The sequence below is a fragment of the Rattus norvegicus genome, chromosome 1 (genome assembly GCF_036323735.1).
Source record: "Rattus norvegicus strain BN/NHsdMcwi chromosome 1, GRCr8, whole genome shotgun sequence".
NCBI lineage: Eukaryota > Metazoa > Chordata > Mammalia > Rodentia > Muridae > Rattus > Rattus norvegicus.
This window is the reverse complement of record NC_086019.1, coordinates 254,557,299-254,579,804: the sequence shown is the minus strand read 5'-3', so window position 1 is coordinate 254,579,804 and position 22,506 is coordinate 254,557,299. Positions and strand designations below refer to the sequence as shown.

The 22,506-nt window shown below is 42.4% G+C and overlaps 1 protein-coding gene across 10 annotated transcripts in view; it reads left to right on the top strand.

Annotated features, from left to right (window-relative positions):
- Positions 1-22,506, top strand: part of Oga (O-GlcNAcase) — a 42,286-nt gene that overhangs the window by 9,792 nt on the left and 9,988 nt on the right. For 6 of the 10 annotated variants that reach the window (XM_017588708.3, XM_063271725.1, NM_131904.2 and 3 more), the window contains 11 exons: positions 2,275-2,326; positions 2,666-2,763; positions 4,694-4,824; positions 6,807-6,978; positions 8,979-9,077; positions 10,636-10,920; positions 12,583-12,741; positions 14,842-15,455; positions 16,586-16,760; positions 19,946-20,031; positions 20,985-21,089. In XM_017588708.3, the coding sequence (XP_017444197.1) occupies positions 2,275-2,326; positions 2,666-2,763; positions 4,694-4,824; positions 6,807-6,978; positions 8,979-9,077; positions 10,636-10,920; positions 12,583-12,741; positions 14,842-15,455; positions 16,586-16,760; positions 19,946-20,031; positions 20,985-21,089 (1,976 nt within the window). Of the gene's footprint in view, positions 1-2,274; positions 2,327-2,665; positions 2,764-4,693; positions 4,825-6,806; positions 6,979-8,978; positions 9,078-10,635; positions 10,921-12,582; positions 12,742-14,841; positions 15,456-16,585; positions 16,761-19,945; positions 20,032-20,984; positions 22,477-22,506 lie in introns of those variants that run through there. The other 4 variants (XR_010056626.1, XR_005488864.2, XM_063271817.1 and 1 more) reach the window with 2 other exon arrangements.

Genomic DNA, 22,506 nt, shown 5'->3' with positions numbered 1-22,506 from the left:
CACCTAAGAGTCTGTACTGTACTGTCTAGGATCCTTGGGTGGGGAAGGGTAGCAAGAGAAAGCTGGGGATACAGAGAATTCAGAGCTAGCTATGCATGTTGACAGTCTATAATCAAAGATTGGGAGGCCAGCCTGGGCACCAAAGTAAGGTCTTGTTTCCCTAACAACAAAAAGTGGAAGTCTGGAATGGAAGCAAGGCCAGAGTGATGTAAGGAAATGTGGCATTGTGGTCCCAGAAGCCAAAGGAGGTAGCCTACTGTGCCTCCTCCTGATGATAGTACTAAAAGTGATATTAAAACAGCGCTTGCTGGTGGTGGTGGCACAACACCCTGAAGCAGAGGCACTTGGATATTAATTGGTTTGAGGCCAACCTGGTCTACAGAGCCAAGTTCCAGCACAACCAGGGCTACACAGAGGAACCTTAGAAAGAAAGAAAGAAAGAAAGAAAGAAAGAAAGAAAGAAAGAAAGGAAGATAGATAGATAGATAGATAGATAGATAGATAGATAGATAGATAGATAGATAGATATGGATGAGGGCAAGGTTAGATGGGCTATGAGGTGTTTCTGGTGTGCTCAGGAGCTCCGGTGCCGTCTTTGATCATCAGTGTTTTAGACAGTATTTCACATATTTGCAGCTTTTGTTTAAGTGCAGAAATAGCTGTAACAAAAAGAGTTCGAAGTTTGTTTCCTGCACTGGATCCTTGAAGTCAGTTACGTCCCTAGCTTTGTTTCATACTTGGGCTGTGGAATTGAGGGCCGGAAGGTTTACTGCTGAGGTCTTGCCACTGTTGGGTCTGTGGATGTGATCGCACACACACCTCTTGCTTGTTTCTTCATTTTCTTGGTCCCCTTTGTTGTAGGAACTTTAAAAAAGGTGATCATAGCCAAGTATGACGATTCACACCTGGAATTTCAGCACTTAGAAGCAGAGGTAGGGAGATGGTTACAAGTTCCAGACCAGCCTACATTAAAGAGCAGCTCTATTGCAAAGTGGGGTGTGTAAGTAGGGGCTGCACACACATCTGTTTCTAATTATTCTGACTGCCTTGTTTGGCTCTTAAAGTCACCCCTCTAGAAATAATTAAGCTGCCTCTTTTGTTTGTTTTTTAAGATTTATTTATTATGTATAAGTACACTGCAGCCGTCTTCAGACACACCAGAAGAGGTCATCGGATCCCATTACAGATGGTTGTGAGCCACCATGTGGTTGCTGGAAATTGAACTCGGGACCTCTGGAAGAGCAGTCAGTGCTCTTAACCACTGAGCCATCTCTCCAGTCCCAGCTTTATTTTTATGTGGCATGTTGCCTGTATAATATGCCTCTGGAGCTGGAGTTATACACAGTTGTGAGCTGCTATGTGGGTGCTGGGAATTGGACTCAGGACCTCTGGAAGAGCAGCCAGTGCTCTTAACCACTGGGCCATCTCTCCAGCTCCAGCCGTTTTTGATTTTTGAGACAGGGTCTCTTACTGTAGCTTAGGTTGGTTAGCCTGGAACTATGAAGCCCTGACTGGCTTCAAACTACTTCAGCCTTGGCCTCTTCTGTACTGGCATGGCGGCTCAAGCCATCTCAGTCCCTTTTCAGTGTTAACACTTTGGTTGATTTGCTCTACTTAGTCTCCTGTTCCATTCAGTGAGCGTGCATGCCTCACATGTTCAAGGTTCTGGGGTCATTTCCAGCATTGAAAAATTGTGTTTTGTTAGGGGAGTAACTGGGGATGTGGGCCCTCGTGAGTACTAAGCAGTACTCTATCACTGAATTGTATCCTCAGCTAGAATAAACACTGTTTGCTCATTACTATGAGTGAAAAAGATGGTATGTTCAGTTCTCAGTAGCTGTCCATGGTGGACATGGTGGTCCTCCTGTTCTGGATTTGCTGCAAGTTTGGGGGAAACCTGAGAAGTGCTAGGCCACTCTAGGCCCCAGAGTGAGACAAAACCCTGTGTTATGTAACAAATATCAGGAGTGGGAAGTACAAAATTTATATGAGCAGTGAGGGAATAATTGATCTAGATAAATAATGTTCCACTGGATGGTTTTCAGATCCTGGTGTATTCTATGCACTTCTTCCTTTAAGACGGTGCTGGGGTTCGGACCCAGGGGCTTTGGTATGCTGACTGATTATTCAGTGTGCCACATTGTCAGCACCTCTACACATTTCTGTGGAAGGGATTCTGCGCCTTTTTGTTTTGTTTTGTTTTGTTTTGTTTCCCCAGTAAAACTGAACCCCATTTTGAAACCTGAGAAAAATCTTATTTTTGTTTAAATCTAGGGTTTTATGGAAGACCTTGGGTTATGGAGCAGAGAAAAGAGCTCTTTAGAAGGTAAGTTTTGTTATGTGATGCACAGGAGACTCAGACACTGAAAAACCTGGTGTTACTGTAGGAGTCACTTTTCATCTTTGCCTAGGCTGCTGGCTTTCAGACTTTGCATGGGAAAGTCAAAGAGGTTTGGGGTTTTGCCTGCTTTATTGCGAACTGTATTTTCAGGATTTAACAGGTTCCCATACTTAATAATACTTACTTTGTTAAGATTCTATTGATGAATTTAAAAGTAGATGATTGCTTTGTCATGAGATAGAGATACACAAAAAACCCTAAAACCTGAGGTTTGTAGCCTACTATTGCTGCCTACTTATGCATATGTAATTTTTTTCTCTAAAGGCTTCAGAAATGGGAATTAAATACATACTTGTATGCTCCGAAGGATGACTACAAACATAGGATGTTTTGGCGAGAGATGTATTCAGTGGAAGAAGCTGGTAATCTCTTTTGTGTGTATATGTGTGCATGTGTGCATGTGTGTATGTGTGTATGTGTGTGCATGCTTACATCCTCCTGAATTTGCACACCTGTGCAAATTTGAGTTTGGTGTTAGTTTTCTCTTTCCAACTGAAGGTTTTAGGGATTGAATTCTGTCAGACTATGTGGCAAGTACTTTTTTTTTATCTTTTTCCTTAGCTATCTTGCTGGCTTGGTGTGGCTGCTTTTACATTTTGATCTGTGAGTGGGTGAGGGGACTATTTTAGGGTAGTTATACTGCACTTACTAAAACTTTATTTTATGAGTGGCTTTATCTGGTAACTAGTCTGAGCTAGAAAAATTTGAAGTGTGGTACTAAACGTCCTGGTTGTTGAATATGGCTCATAGCTGTACCATTCTGGCTCCACTTCTATGGTCGTAAATGTTACCTTTTTGGGTTTTTTTAGATTTACTTATTTATTTCATATATGTGGATACATTGTCCTGACTTCAGACACAGCATAAGAGGGCATCAGATCCCATTACAGATGGTTGTGAGCCACCATGTGGTTGTTGGGCATTGAACTCAGGACCTCTGGAAGAGCAGTCAGTGCTCCTAACCACTGAGCCATCTCTCCAGCCCCTGGTGTTACTCTACTTCTGCTAGTGGTCTTTAGACTACATAGTACTAGGCAAAATACTGAAGGAAGCCAGGGATAGTGTTTGGACAGAGAAATAAGGCATGTGCTTTGAGTGCAAATTTAAGGGACTCTTCAGGTTTAAGTAATGGGAATAGTTTGTATAATTAATTTGCGGAGGGGCAGTGTCTTAGTTTTCAGTTGGTGTGACAAGCCACCATGATTGTAGCAACTGTTCTAGATGGTTAGAGTCCGAGTCCATGGGAAACATGGCAGCAGGCAGGCGAGCTGGAGCGGTAACTGAGATTCCATCTCGATTCACAAACCTGAGTCAGAGGGAGCAACTGACTGCAAGTATAGGGGCTTTGAAAACTCAAAGCTGGAAAAGACCTCTCCTAATCCTTCCCAAACAGTTCCACCAACCAGGGACCAAACCAAGTATTCAAACATAAGGAGCCTGTGGGACCATTAATTATTTAAACACCACAGGCATGGCGGCACACACTTTTAATTCCCGCATTTAAGAGGCAGAGGTATAGAATATCTTTGTAAATCAGACAAATGGCACTTTTCTGTGAGAACACACAAAAATTTAAAAAGAATATGCTTTACTGACACTAAATTTGCTTGGCCCCTCCCCCACCCCCAAGGGTAAGAAACTGAAAATGAGAAAAGGGGTTGGGGATTTAGCTCAGTGATAGAGCCAAGGCCCTGGGTTCGGTCCCCAGCTCCAGAAAAAAAAGGGGGGGGGGAGGGAAAAAAGGTCTCTTTGTGAACTTCTGCGTGTTTGTTTACACACAAGTCCTACTTCATAAACCAAGCTGGTCTGGAGTTCACTTGAGTATATAGCCCAGGCTGGGCTTGAACTCCCATGGTCCTCTTGACTTAGCCTCTTGAGTGTTCTAAGGAGGTGGGCTGGTGCTACTTGGTCTTTCTCTTGTGTGATTGTCACTGCAAGCTTCTGCCAGTTCGTATTGCCTGTTAGCACATTAGAGAGGAGGATTTTTCTCTTACTGTTACTTTTGAAACATCATGACTGTATAGCCCAGGCTGGCCCTTGACTTTGTTTGCTGTGTTGTTGAGGCTGGTCTTGAATTTCTGACCCTCCTGGTTAAAGTGCCCAATTTCTGAGGTTACCAGGGTGTACGAAAATAAATTACAGGAATGTGATACTTTCTAAATTTTAATTTTTAAAATGAAAGAACTTTTCCTTTACTGTAAATTGGAAGAAGTTATTTATTCCTTCAGTTAGAAAGTAAAGTTTCTTTTAGTGTTCATGTTGCTTTCTAAAATTACGGACTCTGTTCTCTAGAGCAACTTATGACTCTCATCTCTGCTGCACGAGAATATGAGATAGAATTCATCTATGCTATTTCTCCAGGATTAGATATCACTTTTTCTAACCCAAAGGAAGTATCAACATTGAAACGCAAATTGGACCAGGTAATTTTTTATTTTTCTTTATTTCAATATGGAAGTGGAGGGTTTTGGGGGATTTTTGTTTGTTTTGCTCTATATGTTGAAAGGAACTGTTACTTTCATAGTTTTGTAGCTGTTACTTTCATAGTTTTGTATAGAGAAATAGTTGTCAATCAAAAACTTGGAAGGACCTGTACTCACATTTCTCTTCACACACAGCTCTCAGGAGAGTGGACTTGGTGTAATAGTAGAGATTTGCCTAGCATGTGTTAGGTACTAGATTCAAGTCCCAGCATCAAGCCTCTGCAGCTTAAAAGTAATGCTGGCTACTAGGCTCCACTTGAACTCTTTTGTTTGTTTGTTTGTTTGTTTGTTTGTAAGAATTATTTATATGAGCACCCTGTTGCTGTCTTCAGGCACATCAGAAGAGGGTATCAGTTCTGATACAGATGGTTGTGAGTCACCATGTGGTTGCTGGGAATTGAACTCAGGACCTCTGGAAGAGCAGTCAGTGCTCCTAACCTCTGAGCCCTCTCTCTAGCCACTCTATTCAGATTCTTAACACCTAACTTGCAGTAACTGTATTTTTGAGAGTGTAGGATCCCCAGTTTCTCAATGGTTTGCATATTTTATTCTTTAATCAAAGATTTATACTAGTGGCATCATGTAGCTAGTAAGACTTACAGAAGCTGGGCATGGTAACTCAAAATTCCAGCATTTGAGAAGCTGAAGCAGGGGAATTGCTAAGATTTTGAGGCCAGCCTGGCCTACAGTCTGATATTATTCTTTAAAAAAAAACAGGGTTCTGCGAGATGAGTCCGTGGGTAAGAGCACTGGCTGCTCTTCTAAAGCACACAGATTCAATTCCCAGCACCACACAGGAGCTCACAACTGTTAACTCCAGTTCCAGGAGAGTTCATGCTCGCTGTCTGTCTATGGGTATCTACAGCATACATGTGGTGCACAGAAGTACATACAGGCAAAACCATATACATAAAATAAACGGATCCTTAAAAAAGCTAAAGAACTATTTGAAGATGGCTTAGTAAGCCAAAGCTCTGGCTGCAGGAGCCCTGAAGAACTCGGAGTGAATCTTGGAGCCCACTTTTAAAAAGCTGGATCCAGTGGCTTGTAAAGGCTCAGCGTCCTACTCAGAAATTAGGTGTGGATATAGGAGAAAATGGCCCAGAAGCTCAATGGGACAAGTAGGTATAGTGCATAACATGATAGCAACAATAGAGGAGGCCCCACCTTAAGGAGGTAGGACAGGTGTTTGTCTGATTACCACATGGGCAATGTGGTGTGCACTTACGTACCTCTATGTGGTGGGTATTTAGTGTATGTACATCAGGCGCCAGCTTTAATAATCACACAAGAGACTTTTAAGATGATGCTTTGATGAAGGAATTTTTAAGATGTTAGTCGTCTTAGTGAAATTGTGTTCATTCTGATTGATGCCTAGTTAGGCACATCTGAAAAGGAGCTGGTTAGGTGAGTGTGCTTTGGGGACTAGAACTAGAACAAGGCCTAAGCATTCCATGGATTGAGTACACTTGTTGATGTTTTTGTAAGTTTGTGAATTTTAAGATACACCGACTTTTTGGATTGGTTTGTTATTTCAAGACAGAGCTTTTCTATGTATCTGGCTGTCCTGGAACTCACTCTGTAGACCAGGCTGGCCTCAAACTCAGAGATCCTACTGCCTCTACCTCCTTCCTGAGTGCTAGGATTAAAGTTGTGCACCACCATTCCCTCGCTGATTCACTGCCTTGTATAAGCATAATTTAATCATCTGCTCTGATCCAAAATTGAAGTTGTGTCCCAAAGCACTAGCTGTATTAACTTGGAATTGTTGTCACTGAAAATGTAAAAAGACCAGATATGCTTTTATATTCCAAGGAAATATTTGCCTTTCAGATAGCCATTATTTATGTTTTATATGTTATATTTTAAAAGAATATTTCCCCTCTGAGATTAGCTAATCATGTTGGTTTTTCTTTTCTAAGGTCTCCCAGTTTGGGTGCAGGTCATTTGCTTTGCTTTTTGATGATATTGATCATAACATGTGTGCAGCAGACAAAGAAGTGTTCAGTTCTTTTGCACATGCACAAGTTTCCATCACAAATGAAATCTATCAGTACCTGGGAGAGCCGGAAACCTTCCTCTTCTGTCCCACAGGTATTGTATATAACAATGCTGGACTTCGTAGTTTTGAAATAACTTAAAAAGGGTCCTTGCACTGGACCTCTTACATTCCTCCCTCTGTGAATGAAAAAAGGAATGCTTTTTTTAGAAGACATTTTTCACATCTTACATAGGAAAAAAGAGTAGGACCTTATAATACCAAAGAAGTAAGTTGGAGATGTTTTGTGTTATTAATAGTAAAAGAATGTAAACATTACATTGTCATTGTTAAGGAAATTAGTATTGAAATGAAAGCTTTAAAAAATTAAATTCTTACGCTTTTGGCTTAGTCTTCCCTTACTCCCTCCTACCTGTTCCTCTGTCTGCCCGAGAATCTCTTTCATCTCACTCCTCCCACTCTCATCTGACTCTGGCTGTCTTAGCCTAGAAAGTGCCCTGCTGAACCACATAGCTCGTTTCCATTGAAAGAGGTTCCAGTCGCCTCTCACAGCTCAACTCCACAAAACATGGTTCACACTTTTCTTTTTCAGGAAAGGATGTTAGTTGTAAGAAATAATTTAGTCAATTCTTTTTTTGGTGGGGTATCATTAGATTTTGGTCTCATGGAACAAAGGTTAGCCTCAGACTTCTGAACACCAACCTGCCTCATTCTCCCAATTCTGGGGTGTGCATACAGATGGGTAGATCACATAGCAGGCTTAATTGTCTCTTTAAAAAAACTTAAATGTTTATAAAATTTTATGAAATGAATTTTTCTTTTTTAATAATTTTATTATATAAGTACACTGTGGTTGTCTTCCTACACACCAGAAGAGGGCATTGGATCCCATTACAGATGGTTGTGAGCCACCATGTGGTTGCTGGGAATTGAACTCAGGACCTCTGGAAGAGCAGTTCAGTGCTCTTAACCGCTGAGTCATCTCTCCAGCCCATGGAGTGAATTTCTAATGACTGAGATTATAAAGACTACTTGGTACTACTGAGAACATCAGGGTTTTGTTTGTTGTTGTTGTTGTTGTTGTTGTTGTTGTTGTTGTTGTTTTTCCCCCCCTCGGAGCTGGGGACCGAACCCAGGGCCTTGTGCTCGCTAGGCAAGAGCTGTACCGCTGAGCTAAATCCCCAACCTTGTTTTTAAGATACAGGGTCTCAAAGCGGAGTAAGACTGTGGTACATAGGGATTGTAGGTTTACGTTTTTAAAACCTACTTAAACGCTTCAGTCTCACTTGCAGCTCACCACCCACAGCTGGAGTGGATAACCAAGGTTGATAGGGTAAAAGGGGTTGTGGACCTGCTTAGGAATAGTTCTTTGGGCTGTTAGAATCTTTGTTGTCAGCAATCCAGTCTTCTAGCAAACACCAACATGAATCAGCAGATGCAGTCCAGTCCACTCAACACACACCACATACAAATCTGCGATGGCATCTTGAGCCACAGTAAACCTCAGGCTCTACAAGAAGCTGCCAGAATATCATGAGAAGTTCTGAAGTTGCATTGAGTCAAGATCAGCAACTTGATGCAAGGCAAACTGATATGAGTGTCACCAAAGACTAGTGAAGCAAAGCAAACCAATGCGATAGCCTGTGGGGTCAGCCATATTTAGATTCTTTCTAAATGTCATGCGTCCTCTCATGGATCCTTCAGCAAAAATCTCATACGTGTCTGCTCATCCTTTTAAGTGTCTGCCACAGCAAATTATCATCATGGGTCTCCAAAGAAACCAGAAATTACCACTTCACAGGAAAGGCCCTGTTTGTTTTGTTTCTAAAAACTGGTCTGGGTATGCTGAGCCTAGAGTGGCCTGATGCAAGCTTTCTGTCTTGGGCTCTGGACTCGAGGTTACAGGCAGGCACACCACCCAGTTGGAATATCTGATCCTGTGGACTGTCGTTATGTAATATCTGCTTAAGTTTACTCCTTGTATGTGTGATACACAGCTCTTTATTGTTTGAATAAAAATAATACAGAATGTATAAGCATTTTCCCCAATTATGAGCATTTCAGTCCTGACCCCTCTTTCCCCGTCTGCTTTTAGAATACTGCGGCACTTTCTGTTATCCAAGTGTATCTCAGTCTCCTTACTTGAGGACTGTGGGTGAAAAGCTGCTACCTGGAATTGAGGTGCTTTGGACAGGTGAGTCCTCAAGAATAAACTTTTGATTACCAGGGCTGAGAGAAACTGGTCTCTATTAGGTGAGTACAGAAATAAATACTATCTTTTGAGACAAGGTCTTGTATATTCCAGGCTTAGAATTTGCTGTGTAGAATTTAACAATTCTTACCTTCCAAGTACTGGGAATACAGCTATATTTAATACACTCAGTGTATGTGATGTTGTAGATCAAACCCAGGGCATCATATATGCTCGAAACTCTTTTTTTTTGGTTCTTTTTTTTCGGAGCTGGGGACTGAACCCAGGGCCTTGCGCTTCCTAAGCAAGCGCTCTACCACTGAGCTAAATCCCCAACCCCTTGCTTGAAACCCTTAATCATTTAGCTGTATCACTAAACTCTTAACCATTTAACTGTATCACTAAACTCTTAGGAAATTGTGCTTTGTAAAGTGAGTCAAAGGTTATGTCGCTGTGCTGGCTCAGTAAGGAGAATCGAGGCCAGCCATAGTGGGGTGCATACCTGTAGTCCTAGCATTTGAGAAGCAAAGGCAGGCGGATCTTTGTAAGTTTAAGACCAATCTGGTCCTCAGAGTGAGTTTCAGGACAGCCAGGGCTACACGGAAGAGAGACTGTCTCAAAAAAAAAAAAAAGAAAAGAAAAAAGTTAAAAGAAGAAGAGTTGGGCAGCTGGATGAGCTGGTGCACAGTGCACAGCCGTTGTTCCACTTGGGAGCTGGAGTAGGAGGGTCATTAGATTGAACCCAGCCTTATAAATAAATAACTGAAGAGAAGGGAGGCAGGGAAGGTGGCAGATAACTTGGTAAGTAGTGTAGGCCGTCAGCTTACTCCACAGGAAGCCCTGGGTTTAGTCTCCATTGCTTCAGTCACCAGGGGCTGGAGAGAGAAGCTAAAAATGCATACATGACTAAAACAGAGCTACTTATGTGTTTTTAAACTTTTTTATTGCTTAACTTCTGTAAGTGGTGTATGTGTGTGACTGCATGCGTCATGCTACACAGTGTGAAGGTTAACTATTTTATGTATATAAGCAAACTGTAGCTGCCTCCAGACACACCAGAAGAGGGCACCTGATCCCATTACAGATGGTTGTGAGCCACCATGTGGTTGCTGGGAATTACTCAGGACCTCTGGAAGAGCAGTCAGTGAGCCATCTCACCAGCTCCTTTTTACATTTTTTATTACATGTGGTGTGTGAGCGTGTGTGCATGCATGCACAGACGCAGAGGACAACTTGTAGGACCCTCCTACCCTGTAGTTCATGGAGATTGAACTCAGGTTATCAAACTTGCCTTTTAAGATGTATTTATGTTTCTTTTGCCTGCATGCACGTATGTGTATCTAATGCATGCCTGGTGCCCGTGGAGATTAGAAGGGATAGATTCCCTGGAATTGGAGTTAAGGATGCTTGTGAATCACCATGTGGGTGCTGGGAGTCTAACCCATGTTCTCTGCAAGAGCAACAAATGCTCTTAACCACTGAGCTGTCTCTCCACTACAGTATATTTTAAGAACCATGTAAAGAGTTTTGTAAATACGTTCTTTTAACTAACTATTTCTAGGTCCAAAAGTTGTTTCAAAAGAAATTCCAGTAGAATCTATTGAAGAAGTTTCTAAGATCATTAAGAGAGCCCCAGTGATCTGGGATAACATTCATGCTAATGACTATGATCAGAAGAGGCTGTTTCTGGGTCCCTACAAAGGAAGATCCACAGAGCTCATCCCACGGTTGAAGGGAGTGCTGACTAATCCAAATTGTGAATTTGAAGCCAACTATGTTGCCATCCACACCCTTGCCACTTGGTACAAGTCAAACATGAACGGAGTGAGGAAGGACGTGGTGATGAGTAAGTGCCTGTGCTGGGTGGATGGGGCTGCTGTAAGCGCTGTCCCTGCCTCAGTTCAACTTTTGTTGTGTTTCCTCATCTCTTACTTAGGTACATATCAGGAAAAGACTGTGTGTCCTTGGACAAGTCACTGCTTTGCAAAGTCCCTAAAAGAGTTACAAGTGTGAGAATGTCTGCTGCTTATTGACTTGCATTTAAAGATATTGTGTGGCAGGTGCATCTTCCTGGGTGTTGAATGGACCACTTTTTTTTTAAAGATTGTTTATGAATACATATAGTGTTGCTGTCTTAAGACACACCAGAAGAGGGCACTGGATACCATTACAAATGATTGTGAGCCACCATGTGGTTGCTGGGAATTGAACTCAGGACTCTTAATCTCTGAGCCATCTCTCCAGCCCCCAAGTGTCTACTTTTGAAAAAAACAGTTTTAAGTTGGGGAGACAAGCAGGCATTTGTAGTGTCTGTCCTGCTGTCATGCCTGTCTGCAGTGTGGTAGCAGAAGAGTAATAACTTGCAGTGTTGCTAGGCCCCTGGGCAGGCATTTGATCTGGATTATATGAGTAGAGCTGCTGCATGTGGGCTCATACTGGTCATGAACATTCTGAAGTGAAGAGTAGGCAAGAGATGGTTTGGGGTTAAAGACATAGGCTGTGCGGGCTAGCAGCCTGAAATTCCACAAAGTTGTCCTCTGTTCTCCATGTGTATGCCCAGGCACCTGTTCTGACAGACAGACGGTGGGTTCACATGATGATAAATAAAAATTTTAAAAACCGAAGTTAGTCTGAAGCAGGGTTACTAATGACATTTGGTATAGGACTGCTTTCTGTCGTGACATTTGGTATGTGTGTGTAGCTGTGGTCTGTGCCCTTGCCATTGTTCATTGAATTGAGGCCTTTTATGGCTTGGTCACTGTTGTCACTTTCACTCAAAAAAGACGCAATTAGGAATGTAATCTGCATGCGTAGTGTTTAACTCCTACATGTTTTAAGACAGGGCATAACACTTAGGTGATAGATGTTAAGTTAGGTTAATCAAACTCAGCTGTGCTCCATGCTAGAGTTTCTGAGAGCCAAGCTGACTGTTCTGCCTATCCTCACCCAGAATTTGATGACCTTAGCTCAGCCTGATGCAGTGGTGCACATCCTTAGTCTCAGTACTCAAAGACAGAGGCAGGCGGATCTCTGAGTTAAAGACTAGCCTGGTCTACATAGTTCAGGGACTGCTAGTGAGACCTTACATAGTGAGATCCTATCTGAAAAAAAAAAAAAAAAAGACTATGCCTTAGGGATTGATTGATAATGAAGCCATAAGAGCCTGAAGACGCAGCTGTGTTTTCTTTATGCAAAGGTGGGTGTAAAGCTTTCATTAACCTGGCCATCTCATTACTGGTATTCAGTGAACATGGATGACCAGTTTTTCTAGTGACTCTAACATACTTATTTTAGTTGGAACCTTGAGCAAGTAAGTGACCTTCTAGATGGTTAATGGAGGATTGGTATTTGTGTTTTATATTTAAGGTTTGTTTTCGTTTTTTGTTTTTTGTTTTTTTTTTTGTTGTTGTTGCTTCGATCTTACCGCAACAAGTGAAACTTAGGCATACATCCTCACTTACAAGGGTTTTCTAATACAAATTATTTTTGTGCTTCTTCCCCCTCACAGCTGACAGTGAAGACAGTACTGTCTCAATACAGATAAAGTTAGAAAATGAAGGCAGTGATGAAGACATTGAGACTGATGTGCTCTACAGTCCACAGATGGCTTTAAAGCTGGCCTTAACTGAGTGGCTGCAGGAGTTCGGTGTACCGCATCAGTACAGCAGTGAGTTGGACTGGAGTGAAGAAGCTGGGGTCTTACACATGCTGGGCAGACAGCTCGTCATTCAACTGCATCTTAGTGCACTGATTCTTGTTTTATGGTTTATTTTGTATTTATATTCATTTATGTGTACATACGTTTGGATGCGAATGGCTGTACACGTGCACATTTGCTTGTGTATGTAGGTGCCAAAAGGTCCACCTTGGGTGTCATTCCTCAGAAACTGTCTACCTTGGGACTTCCCTTTTTGATAAGGTTTCATGTACTCCTGATTGGCCTCTAGTTTGTTTGACATGTGACCTAAGACGAGCTTGAACTTTTGTTTTGCTTTGAGATGGTTTCTCTGTAGCCCTGGCTACCTGTAATGCACTGTGTAGACCACCCGTCTCTACTTCCCGAGTTCTTGAAATAGAGACTTGTTCTGCTACACACACTTAGACAGCTTGTACCAGGAGATTGGATTGCAGAGTTGAGTCACGGTGCAGTCATGCCCTTCCTTCCTTTAGATCCACTGAGCAGAATGTAATTGAGCTTTGTGGGGGGGTTTGTGGGTTTTTTTTTTTTGTTTGTTTTTGTTTTTTTTTAAAGCTGGCATGTAGCCCAGGTTGACTTAGAACTTGCTATGTAGCCACAGATGTCCTAGAGTTCTTCTGCTTGTCCTGCCTTGCCTCCCCAGTGCTGAGCTTTTAGGCATGTATTACCATGGACAACTCTTTTTTTTTTTTTTTTCCTTATTTTCTTTTTTTTTTTTCTTTTCCTTTTTTTTGGAGCTGGGGATCGAACCCAGGGCCTTGCTCTTGCTAGGCAAGCGCACTACCGCTGAGCTAAATCCCCAACCTCCCCTTTTTTTTTTCTTAAAGATTTATTTATTTTATTTATAGATGGTTGTGAGCCACCATGTGGTTGCTGGGAATTGAACTCAGGACCACTGGAAGAGCAGTCAGTGCTCTTAACCGCTGAGCCACCTCTCCAGCCCACCATGGACAACTCTTTAAAAAAAAAAAAACAAAACTTTATGTGTATGCATGTTATGCTTGCATGTATGTGTATCCACCATGTGTGTGCAGTACCAGTGGAGACCAGAAAGGGGTGTTGGAGTCTTTGGAATTGGAGTTTCAGATAGGTGTAAGCTTTCATGTGGTTGTTGGGAACTGAATCTGGATTTTCTAGAAGAATAGCCACTGTTCTTAGTTGTTAACTTTTTTTGAGGCAAGGCTTTCACTTTGCTATTTGGCTCCTGACTGACCTGCAACAGTGCTCCTGCTTCAGCCTTTCATGTCTTGAAATAACACACATCAGCTCACAATCCTCTGTAGCTTCAGTTTGAGGAGATAAGATACCCCCTTCTGGCCTCTGAGGGTCCAGATTTATGTGTGGTACACATACATGACATGTGTGTGAATGTGCTCTGTAGGTTTTGGAGTCCCCTGGAGCTACAGTTACATGTAGTTGTCAGCTGCCTGCTGGGAATTGAACTCAGTTGCTCTGCACACACAGTACACACTTTCATTTGAAGACAGGGCAGGGTCTCACGTTGTAGCCTTGGATGTTCTGGAGACTTACTGTAGGCTAACCTTGAACTCTGGGAGATTCTACCTCCTGAGTGCTGGAATTTTTTTTTTTTTTAAAGATTTATTTATTATATATAAGTACACTGTAGCTGTCTTCAGACACACCAGAAGAGGGAATCGGATCTCCTTACAGGTGGTTGTGAGCCACCATGTGGTTGCTGGGATTTGAACTCAGGACCTCTGGAAGAGCAGTTGGGTGCTCTTAACCGCTGAGCCATCTCTCCAGCCCCCTGAGTGCTGGAATTAATAGCATGTGCCACCATGCCTGTCTACAGTATGCAGAACAGTGTGCCACAGTTTTTGATTAAGCTTATTGCTTGATTATGTGCACACACAGACGTGTACATACTGTGGCACAATTTTCATGAGTCAGTTCTTTCCATGGCAGTCCCAGGGATCCAACCCATGTTGTTGGGCTTGGTGGGTAGTGTCTTAACCCATTGGGCTATGTTCCTGGCCTGGGGTGGAGGGCAAGCATTTCCTAAAATGTGATGAGCCTAGTTTGTTTTGTTTCTTCCTCTTCCCATTGTAGGTAGACAGGTTGCACACAGTGGAGCTAAGACAAGCGTAGTGGACGGGACTCCCTTGGTTGCAGCACCTTCTTTAAATGCCACAACTGTAGTTACAACAGTTTACCAGGAGCCCATTATGAGCCAGGGAGCAGCTTTGAGTGGTGAGCCCTCAGCTCTGACCAAGGAAGAAGAAAAGAAACAGCCAGATGAGGAACCCATGGATATGGTGGTAGAGAAGCAAGAAGAGTCAGAGCACAAGAGTGACAACCAGATACTAACTGAGATCGTCGAAGCTAAAATGGCAGAGGAGTTGAAACCAATGGACACTGATAAGGAAAGCATAGCCGAGTCAAAATCCCCAGAGATGTCTATGCAGGAAGACTGCATTAACGACATCGCTCCTATGCAGACAGACGAGCAAGCAAACAAAGAGCAGTTTGTGCCAGGTCCAAATGAAAAACCTTTGTACGCTGCAGAACCAGTGACTCTGGAGGATTTACAGTTACTTGCTGATCTCTTCTACCTTCCTTATGAGCATGGACCCAAAGGAGCACAGATGCTACGGGAGTTCCAGTGGCTTCGAGCAAACAGTAGTGTTGTCAGTGTCAATTGCAAAGGGAAAGACTCTGAAAAAGTGAGTACGCTCACTGTCCTTCAGTGGCTTCTCACTGGTACCTGGAATGTGGACGGGTTTGTTTACAGAGTCTTAAAAGCATTTTAAAGTGTGTTTTGATTTGTTTGGCTGTCATGGAACTCAAAGATCTACTAGCCTTCACCTTACAAGTGGTGGGGTTAAAGGTGTGGCCACTACCGCCCAGCTTAAAGTTTATTTGTATTCAGTGCTGGTGTGTGTGTATGTGTGCATACAAGCGTTAGTCTGTGTTTCCATAGAGGGATCGATCCATTGGCTCTCCTGGAATCAGGCTTAGTGTTGTAAGCCCCTGATATGGATGGGTCCCTGGGTTTGAGACAGATTGTCAGGAGCAGTCCTATCTGCGCAGATTCTCAAGTATTAGGGCTGTGTGAGCCACCATTACCTGCCACGGAGAGCATTGGCTAATGCCTGCTGTGTTGGTTCCGGCACTTAAAGGAGGGAAGCAGGGGATCCAGGAGTTCAGGGTTGGTCTCCACTACCTCGGGTCGGGCTGACCTGGGTTATAGGAGACCCTGTCTCCCTCCTCCTCCCCCTCCCCCTCCCCAAGTTTCAGTTCTTCCTTTTCTCCGCTCACCCACACTGCTGTCAGGAGATTTCTATTTCATATATATGGATGTTTCCCTAAATAGATGTGTGTGCACTGCATTTGTGCCTGGTGCCTGAGTCCAGAACAGGGTATTACATTCCCTGGAACTAGAGTTAATGGGTGTTAGTGGAACCACTATGGGTGCTGGGAAACAAATTTGAGTGCCTTGTAAGAGCAACAAGTGGCTGAACTTGGGCCCTCTCTCTACCCTTGAGATTCTTAAGTGGACATAATTGTAACTGTAAACCTGACCATAATTAGAAATACGTTCCTTAAAATAATGGAGAGTTTTATACTGGATCTGGTGCCTTCACTTCCTTTGCTTGATGTTCTAGTTAGAAATGGAGGAAAGTCTGATCTAGGTATTTAACAGTTTAATTGTTCACCTAGAGTTTAAACCATGGTAATTGTTTAAGATAAATTGTGTATGCCCGATAAATAACTCAGTGTGTAACTCTTAGATCATTTTGTTAAACTTAAAATTTTTTAATCATTTCATTTTTTTCTTTTTAATTCTATATAGATTGAAGAATGGCGGTCACGAGCAGCCAAGTTTGAAGAAATGTGCGCACTAGTGATGGGGATGTTCACCCGGCTCTCCAACTGTGCCAACAGGACAATCCTTTATGACATGTACTCCTATGTGTGGGATATCAAGAGTATAATGTCTATGGTGAAGTCTTTTGTGCAGTGGTTAGGTAGGTGCACCGGCGGTGATCTCCTCTGCATTCATATATATTGTCCTTAAAAATTATCCCACAGGGAGAAAACCACTTAGGGAATTTGCAAATTTCCATGTTTTTCAGTTCTTTGCCTACATTTTTCTCAAAGGTGAACATAGCTAAAAAAACTTCAAAGCCTTAGTCATTGTTTTGAGCATATTAGTTTTTCTCCCTTGGGCTAATTTCCTAAATATCTTGGAAATATGTTAGAAAGTACTGACTTCAACGTGCTCTGACTGAATGCTCCCTGGATGGAGCCCTGAGAGAGAGAGAGTCCTCCACTGATCTGATGTGGAGGTAGAACTCTATGAGATGTGACTCCATGAGCGTTCTGCTGCTTGCTGTGTCTTGGTAACATTAGTGCTGTGTTGATAGAAAAACTGCTGAAATTACCCCAGGGGCCTGGCAAAGAGGAAGCCGTCCTCCCAGCCCTGTGCGCATGCGAGCTTTAGTGGAAGGCTATTCTGGTGCTACTTGGTAATTACTTCCTGTGGCTGCTCTTTATCCCTCTACCAGCTAATTGATTTTAGCACGGGATGGAAATTACAGTCCCCTATAAACTCTGCTTCATCCAGTGGACTTTTGTGTGCCTCTTTTTTCTTTTGGAAATTCCTAAACTTGGTAAAAAAGCGCCAGCATGGCCAAGTTTCTCCAGGGACCTCATTTCATTTTCAGGTTTCATGAATGGACGTACAGCACACAGCAGGCAGCAAAGCTAACTCCTGTGTCCATTTCATAGTAGGCACAGGTAGCGCAGCGGGGCTTCATAAGTAGATGTAAAATGGATGGTCTGAAACCGTCAGCGCCCAAGTTCTCTGTTCACATACATGTCTTTGGGCTCTTAAATATTAAGAAGAGAGAATGTGTGATTACTGATTTTAAAATATAGAAAGAACTGTATCTATTAGCACAGAGCCTTAATTAGCACCTTTGAGAAAAATAGGTGTCTCTATCTTAGACACCTATTAAGGGTGGCAGACATCTCCTTTTAGGCTCAGGGGAAACATCTCTATTGATAGTTGGATGATAGATAGCACTTAACTTCCAGGCTTCTTGCCAGGGAGTTATTAATCCTTACAGGGATTTACATCGTTAGTTTCTAAGGCCCCTAGGGATTTTGAACCCGAAATCCAGGCTATTTGAGAATATATCACTTAAATGTTACACTCCAGGGTTCAGCCCTCAGTATCACATCCTGCCCCCCAAATTCAAGAACTACTGTGAAAGTTAAATTTTATTATATCTAGTATTGTTCATTTTTCTTCTCAAGCTATCTCTGCCCTAGGCAGCAGTGAGGGTAGATCTCCCAAGTTGTACAGTCTCGGAAGGAACATCGTGGTTTTGAATAACTACCGTCAATGCTCAGTGCGGCTGTGCAGATGACCAGTTTCAGGGACTCGTGATTAGACTCCTTTGTTTTCTTCCTTTCTCCAGTCCAGCTGGCATTCAGTCCTTTAAAGAATGTGCTATGCAGTACTTTTGATGACTAACGACTTCTATTATCTTCTTCCCCATTGTGTACAGATGGGAGAGTCCTCAGCACAAGTGTCTACTACTATTGGATGGACAGCGGCAGATGTTCACAGCGCGTCCTGATTAATTAGTTTTAAGTTGAAGGGCTCTATCTGTGAGGTAGCTCAGGTAGAATGAATCTAGGGCAGTAGATATGAACTGAAGTCACGTTTGCGCAGCGTCTCAGGCATTAACCATGTTTTCATTTACACAGCTCTTCGCACATGCAGCTTTTACTGTACTAGTTGGAAGTGCTAGTTATGTTGGAGTCTCAAAGTGGAGGGTAGGGGAAATTGGCTGAATTTAAAGTTTGAGAAATATATTGGTGTTTTTTTTTTTTTTTTTTTTTTTTTTTTTGTTTTGTGCTTTTTTTGGGGGGGGGCTTGTCATTTTTTTTCTATAGTGTAAATCACTGAATGGAATGGGGCAAGCTCTTGTTGTAGTTTAAATTTTGACCCATTTCATGTTTATTTTACAAATACTACATTTTATGGGGTTCATGTTGGTTTTTTTCTTCTTTTGTGTGTATGTGTATATGTATGTTCTGGTTTTGCTTTGGGTTTTTTGTTTTGTTTTTGGGGGTTTTTTTTGTTTTGTTTTGTTTGCTTTTTTTGTTTTGTTTTGTTTTTTAAATAAATAACCCTACCCTTAAAACATAACAAACCTAGATGTGATCTTTTAATGGGCCGAATTGTCAACAAAAATTTGGTTTGCTTTGGGACTGTCTGACTAGCACACGGTGTCTTGTACTGATGAGACTGTTAACTTGAACAGGAGGTAGAAGGCTGTCTTCCAGTGGAAAAGAACTATGTTGCGCTGCTGTATCTTGTCAGAAAACTAGGCAGGTCATTTCTGTTTGGTGTCCAAACGTTAGCTATTAGTTATCTCCTGGCTGTTGGCTTTACTGCCTATGAGGCTGGCTGCCTTCAAGCCTGCTGTTCGCTGCCTGCATCCTTTACCTGTGGTGCTCTAGCAGATGCCTAAGAGCCACACATTGTCATACTTCTAAGAAGTGTGTTTTTAGCTTTAGACAATTATGAAATTTAGTTGGCTCTCCCTGGTTCTCGATCTTGTTAGATTGGCATATTTGACTGGCCGTGTCTGCATTAAGATAGTACTTGTTCACTAAAACCAAAATTTTTATTAATTCCATTTTTGTCAATAGTATCTGCTGACCTTAAGTTTTCTGACAAGATTGACTCCCTTTCCTTGTCCTGTACCCTTCCTCAAAATGTAAAATGTGACTTCAGACAGGTTTAATTCAGTTCCTTCATGGGCTGTGATAATAAAATGTCTATCTCATTGGCTTCAGTTTATGGTTACAGAATTTTACAATAGTTAAACAGTTGTTTTGATTTACTGTTGTATAAGGAATATAGAAGCTTTTATTTGGATAACCTCATTATTCCTTCTAAAAATTAAAGTGTAGAGCTGATTGGAAGTAGTGGTTTTCATTAACCAGAGGAAGGAGCAGAAGAATTGAAATGCTGTTACAAATTTTAAATAATTATTATCACAGCCTTGCCTTGAAACCCTTAATTAGAGCTTTTAGAGAGCTATTTCCAGTGTGTGTTAGTTTGTTGGACATTTTGAGACCCCAGGAAATCCCCTTTCTCGTAACGTTCTCCGCTTGGATCTGATCTCAACAGGGTGTCGTAGTCATTCTTCAGCACAGTTCTTAATTGGAGACCAAGAACCCTGGGCCTTTAGAGGTGGTCTAGCAGGAGAGTTCCAGGTATCAATATGATTCACAACTGAATTGACATTTTTCTTTGTTTTATGAGAAACCTTATGTTGCGCATCTGATGGCTGGAAGGATTGGTCTGCCGAAGGCTTTCTAGTCCCAAATTCAATTTAGTTACATAGCTGGATTTTTAAATCAAATTTTCCTCCTCTTTCACAGTAATTTCTGAAGGAGATGCTGTCAATCCCCCGCGCCTGCGAAGCGCAGCGGCTCTAGGTCTACACTTCACATTGTTTCTTTGCAGGTCGCACAGCATTTAAATCTGCGCCCGCAATGCACAATGCGCGCATGCTTGTCTGCCATAGGAAACTCCATGAGCAAAAAAAGATGGCTGATTATACAAGTGATTGACAAAGGGCTTAAAGGGCAGTTCCTTGGTAATTTAATGAGAATATACTTAAACAACAGAGACTTGTCTGCTAGTGACAGTCTGAACAAGACACGGGCTCTTGCTGCTGGGATTTGTTCATGGAATTTTCAGGTGCTCTCCTTTTCTCCCCCCAACAGGTGCTCTGCTGCGCACAGCAAACTGAAGCGCATTGCTTTGGGGATAAAGCGTCTCCTGGACAGATAACCCTCTTCAGACCAAACCTCTCCTCCTGACATTCTGTTCTGCCATCTTGTAGAAAGATGGTTCATTTAAGATTGGTTTTAAAAACATATTTATGTCATAATTGGACTAGTTTTTTTTTGTTTTGATTATAAAATTAGATTTCTATTAATATGCCATTAAAGCTGTGTATGTCAGTTTGGGTAATTTCTATTCTGAAACACCCCTCCCCCAGGAAAGAGGTATTATATTAGTAAAGTGTAGTATACCCTCCTCTTTAGGTCTGCCTGCAGTAGCCAGTTAATGTTAGTTGGTAATCTGCAGTGCACACTCATTGAAAGAAACGGGTGTCTCCTCAACACTAATCTGTCTCCCTTTTTTTCCCTTCCTACAGCGTTTGCTGCCAATTGATGGAGCAAATGATCTCTTTTTCCAACCACCCCCACTGACTCCTACCTCCAAGGTTTATACTATCAGACCTTATTTCCCTAAAGATGAGGTAACTTCCTTTTGCTTATCAATGTACTATATGGTTATATGCACCTTTACAACTTTGAACTAGATGGTTGAAAGAAATGCTTCTGTCTTTAATTACTGTTCACTTATTTGTTTATGGGATTAGGGATCAGACTCAGCTGCCACTGATCTTCATGCCTGCATTAGTCAGTCTTCCTTTAAACTACCCACGAAAGCCAGGCATGGGAGGTCGCAGCAGGCAGAGCTCTGATTTTGAGGCTGACTTGGTCTATACAGTGTGTTCCCGGCCATCCAAGGCTACATGGTAAGACTGTCTCAAAAAAGAAAAGAGATGGTCTTGTTTGGTCCGTGGTTTCGGTTCCTGGGCAGTCAGCTCCTTTCTTCTGTGTCATCATAGTACAGTGGCAGAGCAGAGCTGCTCATCCCAGGGCTGCCAGATGCCAGTCACAGTGACACTGCATCCTTCAAAAGATCCAGCAGTCCTCACGTCCTAGACTTCCTGCTGCCTTCCTAGAAGCCGATCAGCTGAGAACTAAACACATGGCCTTTGTGGGGAGTGGTGGGTTCCTGATGGAGATTGTGACTAGATGGCCAGCCCTTACAATACCACTGTGAGATTGAGGCAGTTAACTAAAACATTAAACCCGATGCTGAAACACTGAGGCTTAATTTAGGGAAATTGTAAGGAGGAGCCTAAGTAAGATATTTATCTCCTTTTGAACTTTTAATAACTTGAGCTGAGTCTTTTAATTCTTCCCTTTAAAAAGTCAAAATGGGGCTACATGTGTTGGGGCACACCTTGAATCTCAGTACTTGGGAGGCAGAGATGGGCAGATCTCTGTGAGTTCGAGGCCAGTCAGAACTACATGGTAAAACACTGTCTTAAAAGTTTGGGGGCTGGAGAGATGGCTCAGTGGTTAAGAGCACTGACTGCTCTTCCAGAGGGCCTGAGTTCAGTTCCCAGCAACCACATGGTGGCTCACAACCATCTGTAATGGGATCAGATGCCCTCCTCTGGTGTCTGAAGACAGAGAGAGTGTACTCATATACATAAAATAAATGTTTTTTTAAAAAATAAAATTTGGACCAGAGAGGTGGCTCATTAGTTATGCACACTTACTGCTCTTGCAGAGAAATGGAGACTATTCCCAGCACCTCATGGCAACTCAGAACTGCCTGTAACCCTAGTTCCAGGAGACCCAGAGCCATCTTTTGGCCCGTGGGCTCCCCCACACACATGGTCCACATACTCATCTCATCCAGGCAAACACATACAAGTACTAAGTGAGGATTGGGGCCAGGTGAATAGCAAGTGTTCAGTGATTGAGATCTTACCAAGCATACACAGTGCTCTGCGTTGAATCACTAATATGTGGGGGAGGCAGGAAATATCCATTTAGACAATGAAATAACAGCTGGGTTTTGGTGGCACGAGGTTG